At 41.4% G+C, this 16,517-nt stretch overlaps 1 protein-coding gene across 1 annotated transcript in view; it reads right to left on the bottom strand.

Annotated features, from left to right (window-relative positions):
- Positions 1 to 16,517, bottom strand: part of HK3 (hexokinase 3) — a 37,729-nt gene that overhangs the window by 13,780 nt on the left and 7,432 nt on the right. Inside the window, exons 3-8 of the mRNA XM_056847427.1 lie at positions 14,783 to 14,791; positions 9,874 to 9,993; positions 9,378 to 9,476; positions 8,515 to 8,614; positions 7,022 to 7,205; positions 3,140 to 3,295 (exon numbers count right to left, since the gene is read on the bottom strand). Of these exons, the coding sequence (XP_056703405.1) occupies positions 3,140 to 3,295; positions 7,022 to 7,205; positions 8,515 to 8,614; positions 9,378 to 9,476; positions 9,874 to 9,993; positions 14,783 to 14,791 (668 nt within the window). The remainder of the gene's footprint in view (positions 1 to 3,139; positions 3,296 to 7,021; positions 7,206 to 8,514; positions 8,615 to 9,377; positions 9,477 to 9,873; positions 9,994 to 14,782; positions 14,792 to 16,517) is intronic.

Below are 16,517 nucleotides of genomic sequence, written 5' to 3'. Positions count from 1 at the left end.
TCAAGTCCAGCAGTCTGTTCACACAGTGGCCAACCAGGTGCCTTTAGGAAGCCACAAACAAGACGACTGCAGCAGCACCATCCTGCCTGTGTTCCACCGCACCCAAAATAATAGGCATGCTCCTCTGATACTAGAGAGAATAGGTATGCAGCATGACCAGTATCCATTCTAACTAATAGCCATGAATACCCCTCTCCTCCATGAATATGTCCACTCCCCTCTTAAAGCCCTCCAAGCTGGCAGCCATCACCACATCCTGGGGCAGGGAGTTCCACAATTTAACTATGTGTTGTGTGAAAAAATATTTCCTTTTATCTGTTTTGAATCTCTCGCTCTCCAGCTTTAGCAGATGACCCCGTGTTCTAGTATTATGGGAGAGGGAGAAAAACTTCTCCCTGTCCACTCTCTCCAAACCATGCATAATTTTATAGACCTCTATCATGTCTCCCCTTAGCCACCTTCTTTCCAAAGCTAAACAGCCCTAAGCGTCCTAACCGCTCCCCATAGGACAGTTGCTCTAGTCCCCTAATCATTTTGGTTGCTCTTTTCTGCACCTTCTCAAGCTCTGTAATATCCTTTTTTAGGTGTGGTGATCAGAACTGTACACAGTATTCCAAGTGTGGTCTCACCATAGATTTGTACAAGGGCAGTATGATATCAGCAGTTTTATTCTCTATTCCTCGTCTAATTATGGCCAGCATGGAATTTGCCTTTTTTACAGCAGCCGCACACTGGGTTGACATCTTCATTGAGCTATCCACTACCACCCCAAGATGCCTTTCTTGGTCTGTTGCTGCCAGCACAGATCCCATCAGTGTATATGTGAAGTTTGGATTTTTTGCCCCAATATGCATCACTTTACACTTGCTCACATTGAATCTCATTTGCCATTTTAATGCCCATTCTTCCAGTACGCAGAGATCCTTCTGGAGCTCTTCACAGTCCGATTTTGTTTTAACCACCCTAAATAATTTGGTATCATCTGCAAACTTGGCTACTTCACTGTTTAACCCCAACTCCAGGTCATTGATGAACAGGTTGAAAAGCACTGGTCCCAACACAGATCCCTGAGGCACCCCACTGCTCACATCCCACCATTGTGAGAACTGACCATTGATTCCTACTTCCTATTTTTCAGCCAGCTCTCAATCCATAAGAGGACTTGTCCTCTTATCCCATGACTATGAAGTTTGCTTAGCACTCTTTGGTGGGGGACTTTGTCAAAAGCTTTTTGGAAATCCAAATACACAATATCCACAGGCTCATTCCTGTCCACATGCTTATTGACGCTATCAAAAAACTCTAATAGGTTAGTGAGACAGGACCTACCCTTACAGAAGCCATGTGGGGTTTTGCCCAGCAGACCTTGCCATTCTATATGCTTGACAATTCTATCTTTAATAATGCTTTCCACTAATTTACCAGGAACAGAAGTTAAGCTAACTGGCCTGTAATTTCCTGGGTCCCTCCTGGAACCTTTTTTATAAGTGGGTGTTACATTGGCCATTCTCCAGTCCTCTGGTACAGAGGCTGATCTAAGGGACATATTACATTATCTTTGTTAGAAGTTCAGCAATTTCCCATCTGAGTTCTTGAAGAACTCTAGGATGAATACCGTCTGGTCCCTGTGACTTGTTAGTTTGCAGTTTGTCTAGACGCTCTAGGACTTCCTGCCTTGTTACCACTATTTGCCTCAGTTCCTCATTTTTCCCTCTCCAAAATCTCTGTTCAGGAGAAGGAATCTGCCCTATATCTTCAACAATGAAGACAGATGAGAAAAATTCATTTAGTTTTTCAGCAATCACTTTATCCTCCCTTAGAGTTCCTTTACTCCCATTGTCATCCAACGGTCCAACCGCTTCCCTAGCTGGTTTCCTACTCCTAATATACTTAAAGAATTTCTTATTGTTTGTTTTGATGTGTTTAGCAATAAGCCCCTCAAAAATTTTTTTTGCATCTCTAATTATCTGCTTGCATTTCCTTTGTGCAAGTTTGTGTTTGCTTCTGTTAGCCTCATTTGGGCAAACCTTCCAGTCTCTGAAGGAAGACTTTTTTTTTCTCTAATTGCTTCCTTCACCTTACCCGTTAGCCATGGGGGTGACCTCTTGGACTTATTACTACCTTTCCTGACCTGCGGTATACAAGCTAGCTGAGCTTGATATTACATTTCAGCCTGCCACCCCTTCATTCTCCTTTCCACACACCTGATGGGAGTTACACCAAATGCCTATCTCTTTTATTCAGACATCCTTTTCTCACATATTTGGCAGTGTTTATAGCCTTGTTCACATGTTACAGTAAACACATGTACACCCTTCATATTTGTGCATACTCCTGTTTATGAGAAAGAGCCAACATGTGTTCCCTTTACAGATGAAAGTAGTGACCAGTAACTGGATAAATGTGTGGTTTGCGTCACACATTCAGCTATACATGCGTTGAATGTAGCATGAAAATTGCTCAATGCATGTATAAAGAACAATCAAGTGTACACTGTACACAGTGTGTTCACCGTAACTTGTGAACAGGGCTTGTGTGTGTATGAGTGGTCTAGATTATAGTTGGTCATGCAAGTTAACTCTTAAAGGCTGTTTCACACACTACAAAGTCCTCACTGCTTCCACAAGGATTTTGGATCACACATGTGCTGGGAGTCCCATGCTCTCCAGATGCATTCAAGCTTTCCTCTCCATTCTGTTTTCCTGACTTGAAGTGGCCCTGGGGAGCTACTATTTGTCCCACCAAGAAACTTATGTGTAATGATAGCTACACATAAGTTTCCCCAGTGGGGCAAACAATGGCTCCCCCAGGCTGTTTTGAGTTGGAAAAACAGTGCTGGGGCAGGGGCTGAAGAGCCTTTTTCACACACACTGTGGAACTGATCTGGATTGGGTCCATGTATGCCATGAAATTTCTAGCACGGATGTGAGCTAAAATTCTTGTAGAAGCCACAAGGACCTTCTAATATGTGAACTGTCCCTAATTCATCTGCTTCAGTATTTCATCATGGGCCACAAGCATTCCTCCTAGTTATTATATCTAGGTCTAATCTAAGAAGGAATGCCAAGCCCCACCCTAGTAGTGCTGAGGATAGCAAAGCAGTCCAATATTCTAAGACTAGCTTAAATGACTCACTTACTCTATGATATCCAAGATATCTTGGAGCTTCATTATCCCTTTGGTCATCAGGCTGGGAGTCAAGATCCCACTGAAGAGCTCACCCTTCTCGGACAGAGTAGCCAGAATAAGGCGGACAGTCTCACACAAGTACAAACTACTGATCAGCTTCTCATATCTGGTGGCAATAAGAAAGAGGACAATCAGTGCACAAAGAGATGGAGCTAGAACAAGAGCAGTGAAAATTCCTCCTGGGTGACTGGAAGGTAACTGTATCAAAGCCATTCTGTTCAAAGAGGAAGTGTGGCTGCTTCACAGGTCATTTATGCATGGGTACTTGGACTTGCATTTGCCCCCGTCTGACTCGGTTGTTGCTTGGAGTTCTGCATGAGTTTTCCATCCATTTGAATGACCTTGCTGCCAGCCCTCGCAATGTCCGGGTCTTCCCATTCCTCTGTTAACCCGACTCTTCCCTCCCCCCCCGAAACTCAGCCCAGCTGAAATCTCTGTGCAGAAGGCAAAGTGCGGGACCCAGAAGCTTGCTTTCTCACAGCCAATCACAAAGTAACATGTAAAGAGGTGGGGATTCAAATGCTTTCTGCTTCCTCAGGGCTCTTTCTGAGCAAAAGAAAGGCTTTTTAAAACCAAGGGTTGGATTTCTCCTCCCCCTTTCAGATGGCTCCTTTTGTTGTTTTTCTTCTTAAAATGCTTTTTAATGTGGCAATTGGGTTGGGGGGATTTTCTCTCATAGTCTACAAGTAAGCCAATTACAAAGCAGCATTTAAAGGGGCAGGATTTGATTTGAATTTGGAGACTGCTGATGCAGAGATTCCCAACAGGAAAGTGTGGATCCAGGCCAACCAACAGTGAACCTCGGGTAAAACTCCCATGCATAAATGACCACACAGTACTGCTGCTAGAAAAGACAAAAGACTGCAAGCCATAGATGAAGCCAAAATGACACTCTAGCAGGGACTGATATGAGGAACATTCTGGTACTTGCACAGGATCCTGAAACTAGCCACAATTTTATGGCTCCAGGGTGCCAAATATCCTGAACATTGTCAGAACTTAGACATTACTCAGAATGGATTATGAATGACTATTGGACATAAGAAATCACAACATTCAGAAACCAGAGGGAACATTTTAATCTCCCAGGACATACTATTACAGACCTAAAAGTCACTGCTCAAAAAAAAAAAAAAAAAACCCACGTCAAAAGGTATACACAGCATGAAAGAGCTAAATTAGAACTCACCCCAAAATTAAATACCACATATCATCCTGGTTTAAACAGAAACTAGGAATTCCTCAATCACTACAATCTCTAATAGGTCTACAGGACACAGTTTTTGGCAATTTTAATCAGCTGTTCTTAACATATTTAATCAGACTACAACTTTGTACCAATATCAATTACTTTTTCATTTAAACCAGTTGCATATCTGTTTGAACCCCTGACCTCCCTTACCATCAACTATGTGTAATTGCTTATTCTTTTGATTTATGATGGGACTCAGGGTACTCACCCTTTATATATCAAGTCCTCCCTTTTCCCCTTACACTGAGATTTACACTTCAAAGGATCATACTGTAATTTGTACCAAGCTGGCTCCCCACTCCCCATCACCAACCTGCCGCATAAAAATGCCCCAGCATGGTTTTCTATCACATAATAATCTGTCAAAGTGTACTGAGCACGAAAACTCATATTAAAATAACTGTTGTTAGTCTTAAAGTGCCACTGTCTTTTTGCTTTATTAAGAATACTAAGCAGAGATCTAACTGATCAATAACAAAAACAAAATTTGAACATCCTTCGTAGAGAAACTGCATTTCGGAGAGCAACTGTGCCTAACCCAGATTATTCCAACATCCTGTCCATCAAACAGGGAGATGATGGTTCCTTTTCCTTGTCCCAGAAGCAGATTCTCTTTCAAGGCACAGGTAGGGTTTCCAGGTCCCTCTTCACAACCAGTGGGAGATTTTGGGGGCGGAGCCTGAAGAGGGCGGGAGTTTGGAGATGGGAGGGACTTCAATGCCATAGCATTCAATTGCCGAAGCGGCCATTTTTCTCCAGGTGATCTGATCTCTATCGGCTGGAGATCAGTACTACCTGGCAGTTTATGAAAATCTCAGCACGTGGGCTCTGCTAAATAAATGAATGAATGAATAAATAAAGATACTTAATGTAATCACAATGCTTGGGTGTTCATTTACAGATGGATTGTTCTATAAGCACAAACAAAAAGGCATATGAAAATAAAAACTTTACACTGTTAATTCACACGACAATACAGTATTGAATGCACTCCCTCTTCAAACAAAGGAAATTTCAAAATAAAAGTCGCCAAGCAACCACCTTTCCACAGCATGAAATAAACAGTTCAGAACAGGCTGTGAGTCGAGGAGAGAAGGAGAGGGAGGAGTAGAACGCCCCGTGGAGACTTCCGAGTAGTGGTGAAGCGGCTGTCAGCGCGTCTCCTGGCAGGCGGGAGGTCCCGGAAATCTCCCAATAAGGAACACCACAATGGACCATAAATAATATAAATCGACGTTTAAAGTCCAACTTAAACGACACCCTAGGTTGGTGTTCGTTTAAATGTTTCATCAGTAAGTTGGTCTTCCTTTTTTATAACTCTTTAGCTTCTTTAGCTTGAAATTTTGAGTTATTAAATGTTAGGCTTGTCAGCCTATTTTACTTTTTGCTTTCCGCTTACAGCTCCTAACTTCACAGGTTAGTCACCTACTTGTAATTGCTCAAATGAGTCTATAAAATATTGCATTGTAGAGATGCATCCTCCCACGCATACCTTAGGAATGCTTCTGTCGACCTCACATGGTTCCAGCAGTGTGAAAGGTCAAAATCATAAATAATTAAATAGCTTCTCATGCTTGATGTTCATCAGCTGTTGCTGTTTTAAAGTGACATGGTCATTTCAATAAATTTTAACATCTCCTAATGTAATCTGAGACAAGCACAATAAAATAATTACATCATAAAGAAGTAAATTGTTGTTCAAAGAAAACAGGAAAGATCAGCTGACAAGCCTAAAATTTAATAACTCAAAATTTCAAATTCAAACTTAAAATTTAGAATTTAAAATACATACAGAATTGCTCAAGTAACAATTCTGTAAGTGATTGAGGGACATTGCTTTCTGGTTGAAAACATGGTTTGAATATATGTTTTTTGTTGCAGAGGTCACATACTCGAATACATGCTGTGGGCAATTTCCCACTTAGAAGCTAAAGAGTTATAAAAAAGGAAGACCAACTTACTGATGAAACATTGAAACGAACATCAACCTAGGGTGTCGTTTAAGTTGGACTTTAAACGCCGATTTATATTATTTATGGTCCATTGTGGTGTTCCCTATCGGGAGATTTCCGGGACCTCCCGCCTGCCGGGAGACGCGCTGACAGCCGCTTCACCACTACTCGGAAGTCTCCACGGGGCATTCTACTCCTCCCTCTCCTTCTCTCCTCGACACACAGCCTGTTCTGAACTGTTTATTTCATGCTGTGGAAAGGTGGTTGCTTGGCGACTTTTATTTTGAAATTTCCTTTGTTTGAAGAGGGAGTGCATTCGATACTGTATTGTCGTGTGAATTAACACAGTGTAAAGTTTTTATTTTCATATGCCTTTTTGTTTGTGCTTATAGAACAATCCATCAGTAAATGAACACCCAAGCATTGTGATTACATTAAGTATCTTTATTTATTCATTCATTCATTTATTTAGCAGAGCCCACGTGCTGAGATTTTCATACAACTGCGTTAATACAGCATAGATGTCGTTCATACCTATTAAACTACCTGGCAGTTGGCAAACCTAGGCACAGGACAAACAGGGCAGTGCACTGCGCGCACCAGAAATACTTCCTGCACCATGACACACCTGCAAAGGCCTTGATTAAGAGACGCTTTATCCATTAACTGGTCAAACTCTGTCACTATGTCATCCACTTCTCCAGTTTGTCCAAAAGAGCCCCATTGGGTGTTTATACACATGCGCCCCACTTGGCTCTCCATGCCTGCTATGTTCTCAGTCTGTTCCATGTAGCAACAGTTAGTGCCATCACCTATCGCATACAGGAAGACAAAAAGCAGGAAAAGAACCCCACAACAGAAGAAATAGACATTTTAGTAAAATATTGACTATCCCCATAGTACTCTGCTTCTCTCTAAAACTTACCAGCTTCTGTGGTATATCAGGAAGGGGAGGGCAGACTTTATGTTTCTGGGAGCAATTTGATATTTTTCAAGAGCTTGGCAGCTACCAGTCACAAATGGTGGCTCAGTGGGTGGAGCCGGCCACAAAATGGCAGCTTCTACAAACATTACGCTGTGTCAGAGCACTTCTGCAGTGCTCAAGTAGGGAAACCTTTCCACTGCTGTTTTCCCAAAGCAAAGCACCACCACCGCCCTAAATTGCAACCTGCCCGGCGTGGGGGAAATATGCAGTAACTTCTGGGTTTTCCCTGGAAGAGGGAAATAGCAGCTTTGAACGGAGAGTGAAAGAGTCAAGAGCATGCACCTTTCCCTCAGAGCAAGGGTAAGCATGTGCACTTTTAAAGGAGGAGAAGGAAAAGCAGAGGTGGATGGGAAAGGGTGCTGGTGCTGCCGTTTTTGCTTCCAGAGAAAGAGTGTGTATGCTTGTGCCTTCCTTCTACATGCGAGAAAGAGAAAAGAAGATGCTTTAAAGGGAAGGATAAAAAGGTAATTACAGCAACAATGGAAAAGGAGTGGAGAAAGGGTTGCCAGGCCACACCAGTGCCACTCCAGCACAGTGACATCCATGTGATACTTGGGTACTTTGCCTTGTGTTCTCCACCAGATTGCTTTGGGGATCTGTTGGAGTTATTCATGGTTTTTCCGACCTTCAGAAGTCACTTTGCAGCAGCCGCATACTTGCCCTGCATTTTCAGGAACCAGTGAGGCCACGAATTTAAAGTCTGCACCAAACCCTAAGTTGGTTACCAGTTTTATTTGATTGGAGAGTGACTGGTCACTGCCAAGTTACCTTCTAGCTAAGTCTGCATGGTCTATCTATGCCACAATCCTATTTTTGTCAATGGCTAGTAATTGCCATTTAGATGAAATGGAAGATCTTATGGTATACCTGTACAAAATAATCCACCACCCCCAATCTTAATAACCAGGAGATGGGTTGTTAGTCCTGTGACATGGCTATATGCAACCTCAAAATTAGCAATGGCTTGATGCCTAAGCTGCCTTCATGGGCACAATCCAATATTCTTCTAGCCTAGCAAGATCTCAGAAAAAGAAGCCAGCTTCCTGGCAAAAAAAACCCCATAATGTACAGCACCCATAAACCTTCCAACTCAACAGCACAATATGCATCCAGCTCCGTGCAAATGTCTTGCTCACCTATGATCAGCCCAATCTCACAGGGCTGCTCTTCACAAACACAGCTCACCATGACTCCCACAGTGTCATTCAGCACAGCAAAGACCTCAATGCAGTAGTTCTGGGTAATCAAAGAGAAAGAAAGATCAAAGTGACCCTGCTTCTGCTTCTCTCTGCAGCCATTTCCATACTAACTATTCGTCCTGGGGCTCTATGCTGTTGGGAAGCATTTTTTTTCCTGCTTCCCTACAGCATTGGGGTGCAACCTCCGGGGTTCTCTCCAGATTTTCTAAAATCCTTCACACATCTGCTTTGCTGTGAAGTTTTGGGAAGGATCACAGCCAAGCCTGTATGGTTGCTGTACTGGTGAAAAAGTTTAGATTTTCCTGGTCATGCTTTTTTTCCAAATCAGCAACTGAATTTCATTATAACGTTATATCAGTCTGTGTACCAGGGTCTTTGAACTCCCAACTTTCATTTTTTTAAACGGAAGTCTCCAGCCCCTTTCATTGTGTAGACATAAGGGGAAAGGTGTATTTCTGCGATAAAAGGGGCTAGATGTTTACTTTTTTAATGAAAAATGGGGATTCCGAGACTTGATGCACACATTGTTATATCATTGTAATGATAGAAGGATAATCAATTGCTAATTTTTAAAAAAACTGGAAAAGACCTGGCTGCACTGGGAGGGGGGGTTGAGATGGCTGCTTTCACAGGCCTGGAACAGAGAAGCTGTGAGAAAACCTGTGATATGGAAACCCTGTTGCCATTGTACTCAGGGAAACGGAATGAGACAGTCCCTGTTTGGAAAACGTCTCTCTTTTTCTCTCTCTCTCTCACTCACTCATTCTCTCAAACACACTTCAGTTACAGCTATTCCTCACCTTGCAGTGTTCTTTTAAGGCTGTTTGGAGCAGTTGTGCCACATCCTCACCCACCACACCTGTACAGTGGAAATCCTTTGTCCATGCAACCAGCTTACACTAATGGAAAGCAAGAGAGGTAGGTATTAGAGAGCACTGCAGCATCTCCAGTGAGCCCTGTGAAACCCAGCCTTTCTTCCTGCAAGCATCGCCTTCCGAGGGCAAAGCACTGTAGGGAGAGAGGCCAGCACTGAATTATACCATCCCTTTCCTCAGTTCCACTTTTTCAATTGGCAGCTTTTTCAGACCAGTCATTACATTTACTGCAAATCTTGGAGTCAGTCCCTTCCCTCCTTCCCACGAAGCCAGTGTGATCATTCTGTATCATTCCATGTTTGCACTGGATCTGCCTTACTGTATTATTGGGATTTCCCTCTTAAGAAATGCACAGCATCACTATCCCATCCCCATACACATGCACAATTTGATGTACAATCTGATGTATTGCAGTATTTACCTGGTTCAGTGAATTATGTTCACACTGAAAGGGAAAAGAGAAGCCCAGTGGAAAGTATTTCTCATTGGTGTCAATGTCATCCAAAAATCTGGCCAGGCATTGGGCCAAGTATTCAAAAAGCTGAAAAAGCGAACAGGGAATTATGAATATGACACATCATCTTCACCTCCTTTCACACTTCAGTCTGCTCACCTCAGGGCATGCAGCCAGATTTTCAGATCTCTCCCTGCTACCAATACAAAACCAGCCATATTACCAGTAGTGAACCTTCACAAATCAGCTAGCATGGATTTTTGTGTTGTCTTGCCCCTCCATTATTACTTATTTATTAAAATCCCATTGTACATAAAACAAAACAGGGCCCGATCCAGAAGATGTTCCTCACACTTAAGTTCTATTGAAGTATGGACTTGCTAGTCACATCTAAGACCCTTTCCACATTTTTGAGTTACTCCTGATTTTCTTTGGAGTCAATCCACAAGCTGTGGAGTTGCCAACCTCCAGGTACTAAACAATTGTTACGTATGCTGAAAAACGTTAGTTAGGGAGAATAAACAGCACCACAGCTCATATAATTAATAGTATGCAATACAATTCTTACAGTTTTTAGAATTAAACTAATAAACAACCAAATGCAGAGAGACAGGTTCTATAACTAATTTAATGCAAAAACAATATATATATGGCTTGAAGTAAATATCAGCCTAAAATAAATTGAGGAGTCCAACAGAAAACTGGTTGAAATTCACCAAATAACTGTCCAAAAAAGCTGGTTAACATTCACCAACAGTTCCTCCTGGCAACACAGTTGCTTTTCCAGTTCTTCAATCTAAATAATCAGATTCCAAGGCTCCAAAAACAATCATAGAAGGTCCATATGAAATAAATATGAATGTGAAGAGTAACGAACAACAAAACGCCACTTCCGGAGTCTGTGTACGTTTCGCAAACTTGCTTCATCAGTTGTGCATTTGTTTGTTAAGGAACAATATTTCTACGGGTGCAAAGACCTCTGAAAGAAAAACATTACATGAAGGAAACAACAATCGCGGAAAGAGCTCAGCATTTATACTTAAAATACAAAAAAATGGCATCAGTTCTAGCTTACCAATAAGCTGACCAGCGACCCTCACGGGTATCACACTTAACTCTGAAGGCTGGTAAAGCAGTAAATCTGCTTCTTAGTTTTAAAAGGTATTCTAGCCCTGCCAGCTGTGGAGAATCTTATACTTTACAAAAAGCTAGATAGGTCGAACTCATTGTTCAATCCTGAGGGGGACAAGGTCTTAAAGAGATAGATGTACCTTAATTCTTGCTGGTGTAATATTTTCATAATATTCTCCTGGTAGTATCGTCTGGATCGATACTGCCATAGTGCAAAAAAGCGAATGTCATTTTCAGAATGACCGAGTTTAAGATAATGTTCAGTGAGCGGAGCCTCCATTATCTTAGAGCGGATCCTCGTACGGTGTTCATTAATACGTATTTTTAATTGGCGTGACGTTGAGCCAATGTACATTTTTGAACACGGGCAAAGGACCGCGTAGACGACGTTTTTAGACAAGCAATTTGTAAAATTTTGGAGAGTAAACTTGAAATTATACTGTGAGGCACTCAGTTCTTTAATAGGAAGACTCAATGGACATAAGGCGCATGCGCCACATCTGAAATGGCCCCGGATGTTAATTCTAGGTTTCTCCACTAGCCTATCCGTCCTAACTAGATAATTACGTAAAGACTTAGTTTTTCTTAGGCCAAATGTTGGTAAAGCTGTACAGCCCGGAACACCGTCCAAGATATGCCAATGACGGCGAACTATTCGTTGTATCTCATGCGTAAGATGGTTAAACTGTAAGGACGCAAAAATGCCAGTAGATCTCGGGTTTTCTTTTGCAGATGGCCGAAGTAATAATTCTCTCTGTTGGCTGTCAACTTTATCAATGGCCATAGAGATAGTGGCCTCATCATATCCTCTCTGCATAAGATTAGAACACAAGTCCTGTGCAGCTACACGGAAGTCGTGCGGGTCAGTCGAATTCCTTTTTAGCCTCAATAGTTGGCTGTATGGTAAATTGCGCCGCAAGTGCAGCGGATGACAGGAAGTAAAGTGGAGGCCAGCTCCAACATCAGTTGGCTTCCTATATGGCTTTACGGCAATGGTATCTGAGTCGGTCCTAAAGACCATCAGATCTAAAAAAGAAATCGTCCGTGCATGGTAGTTCCCCGTGAATTTGAGGTTAGGGTCCATTGAGTTCAGATGAAGCAGCAAAGTATTATAGGCTTCCACGGAGTCAATCACACAAAATAAATCATCAATAAACCTGAAAAAATATATTACATGATCCTGAAAGATCGAATCATGGAACAAAAAATCCTTTTCAAAAGAAATCATGTAAGTATTAGCCACAGACGGGGCGCAGGCGGCGCCCATGGCTACCCCCCGTGTCTGAAGATAGAACTGATCACGATATCTAAAAAAGTTGTTCTCGAAAATGATATCAACTAAACTTAACAAAAAATGTGTGGGCACATTCTGGTCCGGTCTCTTGTGGAGGAGTTCCTCAATGATATTCCGAGCCTGCTCTAGGGGAATGTGGGTATAAAGAGAAGTAACATCAAAGGTGGCAAAGATAGCTTCTGCTGGAATTTCTTTGTGTTCAATTTTATTGATAAAATCTCGTGAATCCTTAATATAGGAACTAGTATCCTTGCTAAAGGGTTGCAGGAAGTAATCAACAAATCTGGAGATAGGTTCCAACATACTATCAATTGCCGAAATAATTGGGCGACCCGGTGGGTTAGTCAAAGACTTATGCACTTTTGGTAGTGAATAAAAAATGGGAACCCTGGGATACTGTACTATAAGAAAATCGGCCAGAGCTTTGTCAATGTAATTAAGAGATAATCCCTCAAAGATCACAGTCTTAATTATCTTCATGACCCTACTGGAGGGATCCATAGGCAAAGGTTTATAAAAATTACTATCTCCCAATTGTCTCAAATTTTCTAAGTCATAGGACGACGAGTCCAAAATCACCAGGGCTCCGCCTTTATCAGCCGGCATATAAACAATAGAAGGATCCACAGAGATTGTTTCCAATATTTTAAGTTGCTGTGCAGTTAGATTCAATTTATCATTGTGCCACCTCCTTCTTTTCTCAAGCTTATCGACGTCTCTCAGCACAAGGGACTGAAAGGTGTTAACCAAATGCCCAGGATTTTTTGGTAAAAAGGTGGACTTATTCCGAAATGAACTGAACTCCTTAGAACCTCTGTCTTGCCCCTTAAAAAATTCCCTAATCTTAATATTGCGAAATAATTTGTATAGGTCAACCCGCGTCTGAAAACCTGAATAAATGGGTGTAGGGACAAACCCTAACCCTAAATTGAGAATCTTCATTTCGTCAGTGGAAAAATCGGCAATTGGTAGTATGTTGGAACCTATCTCCAGATTTGTTGATTACTTCCTGCAACCCTTTAGCAAGGATACTAGTTCCTATATTAAGGATTCACGAGATTTTATCAATAAAATTGAACACAAAGAAATTCCAGCAGAAGCTATCTTTGCCACCTTTGATGTTACTTCTCTTTATACCCACATTCCCCTAGAGCAGGCTCGGAATATCATTGAGGAACTCCTCCACAAGAGACCGGACCAGAGTGTGCCCACACATTTTTTGTTAAGTTTAGTTGATATCATTTTCGAGAACAACTTTTTTAGATATCGTGATCAGTTCTATCTTCAGACACGGGGGGTAGCCATGGGCGCCGCCTGCGCCCCGTCTGTGGCTAATACTTACATGATTTCTTTTGAAAAGGATTTTTTGTTCCATGATTCGATCTTTCAGGATCATGTAATATATTTTTTCAGGTTTATTGATGATTTATTTTGTGTGATTGACTCCGTGGAAGCCTATAATACTTTGCTGCTTCATCTGAACTCAATGGACCCTAACCTCAAATTCACGGGGAACTACCATGCACGGACGATTTCTTTTTTAGATCTGATGGTCTTTAGGACCGACTCAGATACCATTGCCGTAAAGCCATATAGGAAGCCAACTGATGTTGGAGCTGGCCTCCACTTTACTTCCTGTCATCCGCTGCACTTGCGGCGCAATTTACCATACAGCCAACTATTGAGGCTAAAAAGGAATTCGACTGACCCGCACGACTTCCGTGTAGCTGCACAGGACTTGTGTTCTAATCTTATGCAGAGAGGATATGATGAGGCCACTATCTCTATGGCCATTGATAAAGTTGACAGCCAACAGAGAGAATTATTACTTCGGCCATCTGCAAAAGAAAACCCGAGATCTACTGGCATTTTTGCGTCCTTACAGTTTAACCATCTTACGCATGAGATACAACGAATAGTTCGCCGTCATTGGCATATCTTGGACGGTGTTCCGGGCTGTACAGCTTTACCAACATTTGGCCTAAGAAATACTAAGTCTTTACGTAATTATCTAGTTAGGACGGATAGGCTAGTGGAGAAACCTAGAATTAACATCCGGGGCCATTTCAGATGTGGCGCATGCGCCTTATGTCCATTGAGTCTTCCTATTAAAGAACTGAGTGCCTCACAGTATAATTTCAAGTTTACTCTCCAAAATTTTACAAATTGCTTGTCTAAAAACGTCGTCTACGCGGTCCTTTGCCCGTGTTCAAAAATGTACATTGGCTCAACGTCACGCCAATTAAAAATACGTATTAATGAACACCGTACGAGGATCCGCTCTAAGATAATGGAGGCTCCGCTCACTGAACATTATCTTAAACTCGGTCATTCTGAAAATGACATTCGCTTTTTTGCACTATGGCAGTATCGATCCAGACGATACTACCAGGAGAATATTATGAAAATATTACACCAGCAAGAATTAAGGTACATCTATCTCTTTAAGACCTTGTCCCCCTCAGGATTGAACAATGAGTTCGACCTATCTAGCTTTTTGTAAAGTATAAGATTCTCCACAGCTGGCAGGGCTAGAATACCTTTTAAAACTAAGAAGCAGATTTACTGCTTTACCAGCCTTCAGAGTTAAGTGTGATACCCGTGAGGGTCGCTGGTCAGCTTATTGGTAAGCTAGAACTGATGCCATTTTTTTGTATTTTAAGTATAAATGCTGAGCTCTTTCCGCGATTGTTGTTTCCTTCATGTAATGTTTTTCTTTCAGAGGTCTTTGCACCCGTAGAAATATTGTTCCTTAACAAACAAATGCACAACTGATGAAGCAAGTTTGCGAAACGTACACAGACTCCGGAAGTGGCGTTTTGTTGTTCGTTACTCTTCACATTCATATTTATTTCATATGGACCTTCTATGATTGTTTTTGGAGCCTTGGAATCTGATTATTTAGATTGAAGAACTGGAAAAGCAACTGTGTTGCCAGGAGGAACTGTTGGTGAATGTTAACCAGCTTTTTTGGACAGTTATTTGGTGAATTTCAACCAGTTTTCTGTTGGACTCCTCAATTTATTTTAGGCTGATATTTACTTCAAGCCATATATATATTGTTTTTGCATTAAATTAGTTATAGAACCTGTCTCTCTGCATTTGGTTGTTTATTAGTTTAATTCTAAAAACTGTAAGAATTGTATTGCATACTATTAATTATATGAGCTGTGGTGCTGTTTATTCTCCCTAACTAACGTTTTTCAGCATACGTAACAATTGTTTAGTATATCTATACTTTGGCTCTTTAATATGGAAATGTTTAGTTATTCAGATGCTGATAAAGATAGAATCTTTAAAATGTTACCTAAAAAAAGCATGGCACAAAAAACTGCAAATGTAGATATGACCAAAGTTTGGAATTCTTTGAAACGCAAAATCCGATCTGAATCACATGCTGTAACACTCTCTGAATATGTTGAAAATAAGATTATACCTAGAGGTTTAAGAGTTCAAAAATCACCGGCATTATACCGTGGGGATAAGGAGTTCAATAGTAAATGGATGGCAATTTTAAACAAATGTTCTTATGATCTAATGATGTTAATTATCGAAAGGTCTATTAAAGAAGCTGACATTGCTGGAATGGAGGCTGAGAAATTTAAAAACGAATTAAAGACCTCTGTCACTGAGGAGGTTTTTACTGAGCAAATAGAACAGATAGAAAAGGATTTGGGTAAATATAGTTCAGATATTGAAATGTACAAAAAACGGAAACTACTTAGGGACAAGGATGACTACTTGAAGGATAGGGTCTACTTTTGGACCAATAAGGAGAACAGACCCCGTCCCTTTAAGGGTGGGGTCCAGGATAGACAGTCTGACTCAGAAGGTTCCTCTGGAGAAAGAGGCGGATCAAGTATTTCGAGTGGCGGATCCTTTGGCTCCTCCTCGTACCATTTAAGGTCTGGCCGACGGGATTTTTCTTATGCCCCGGGACCGCAACGGGGTCCGCGAAGGAAACAGCAAATAACTTCGTGATTAATCTATCTTCACGTGATTTTTCCACTGACGAAATGAAGATTCTCAATTTAGGGTTAGGGTTTGTCCCTACACCCATTTATTCAGGTTTTCAGACGCGGGTTGACCTATACAAATTATTTCGCAATATTAAGATTAGGGAATTTTTTAAGGGGCAAGACAGAGGTTCTAAGGAGTTCAGTTCATTTCGGAATAAGTCCACCTT

This window comes from Euleptes europaea, chromosome 1 (genome assembly GCF_029931775.1).
Source record: "Euleptes europaea isolate rEulEur1 chromosome 1, rEulEur1.hap1, whole genome shotgun sequence".
NCBI lineage: Eukaryota > Metazoa > Chordata > Lepidosauria > Squamata > Sphaerodactylidae > Euleptes > Euleptes europaea.
This window is presented reverse-complemented; position numbering and strand designations above follow the sequence as displayed.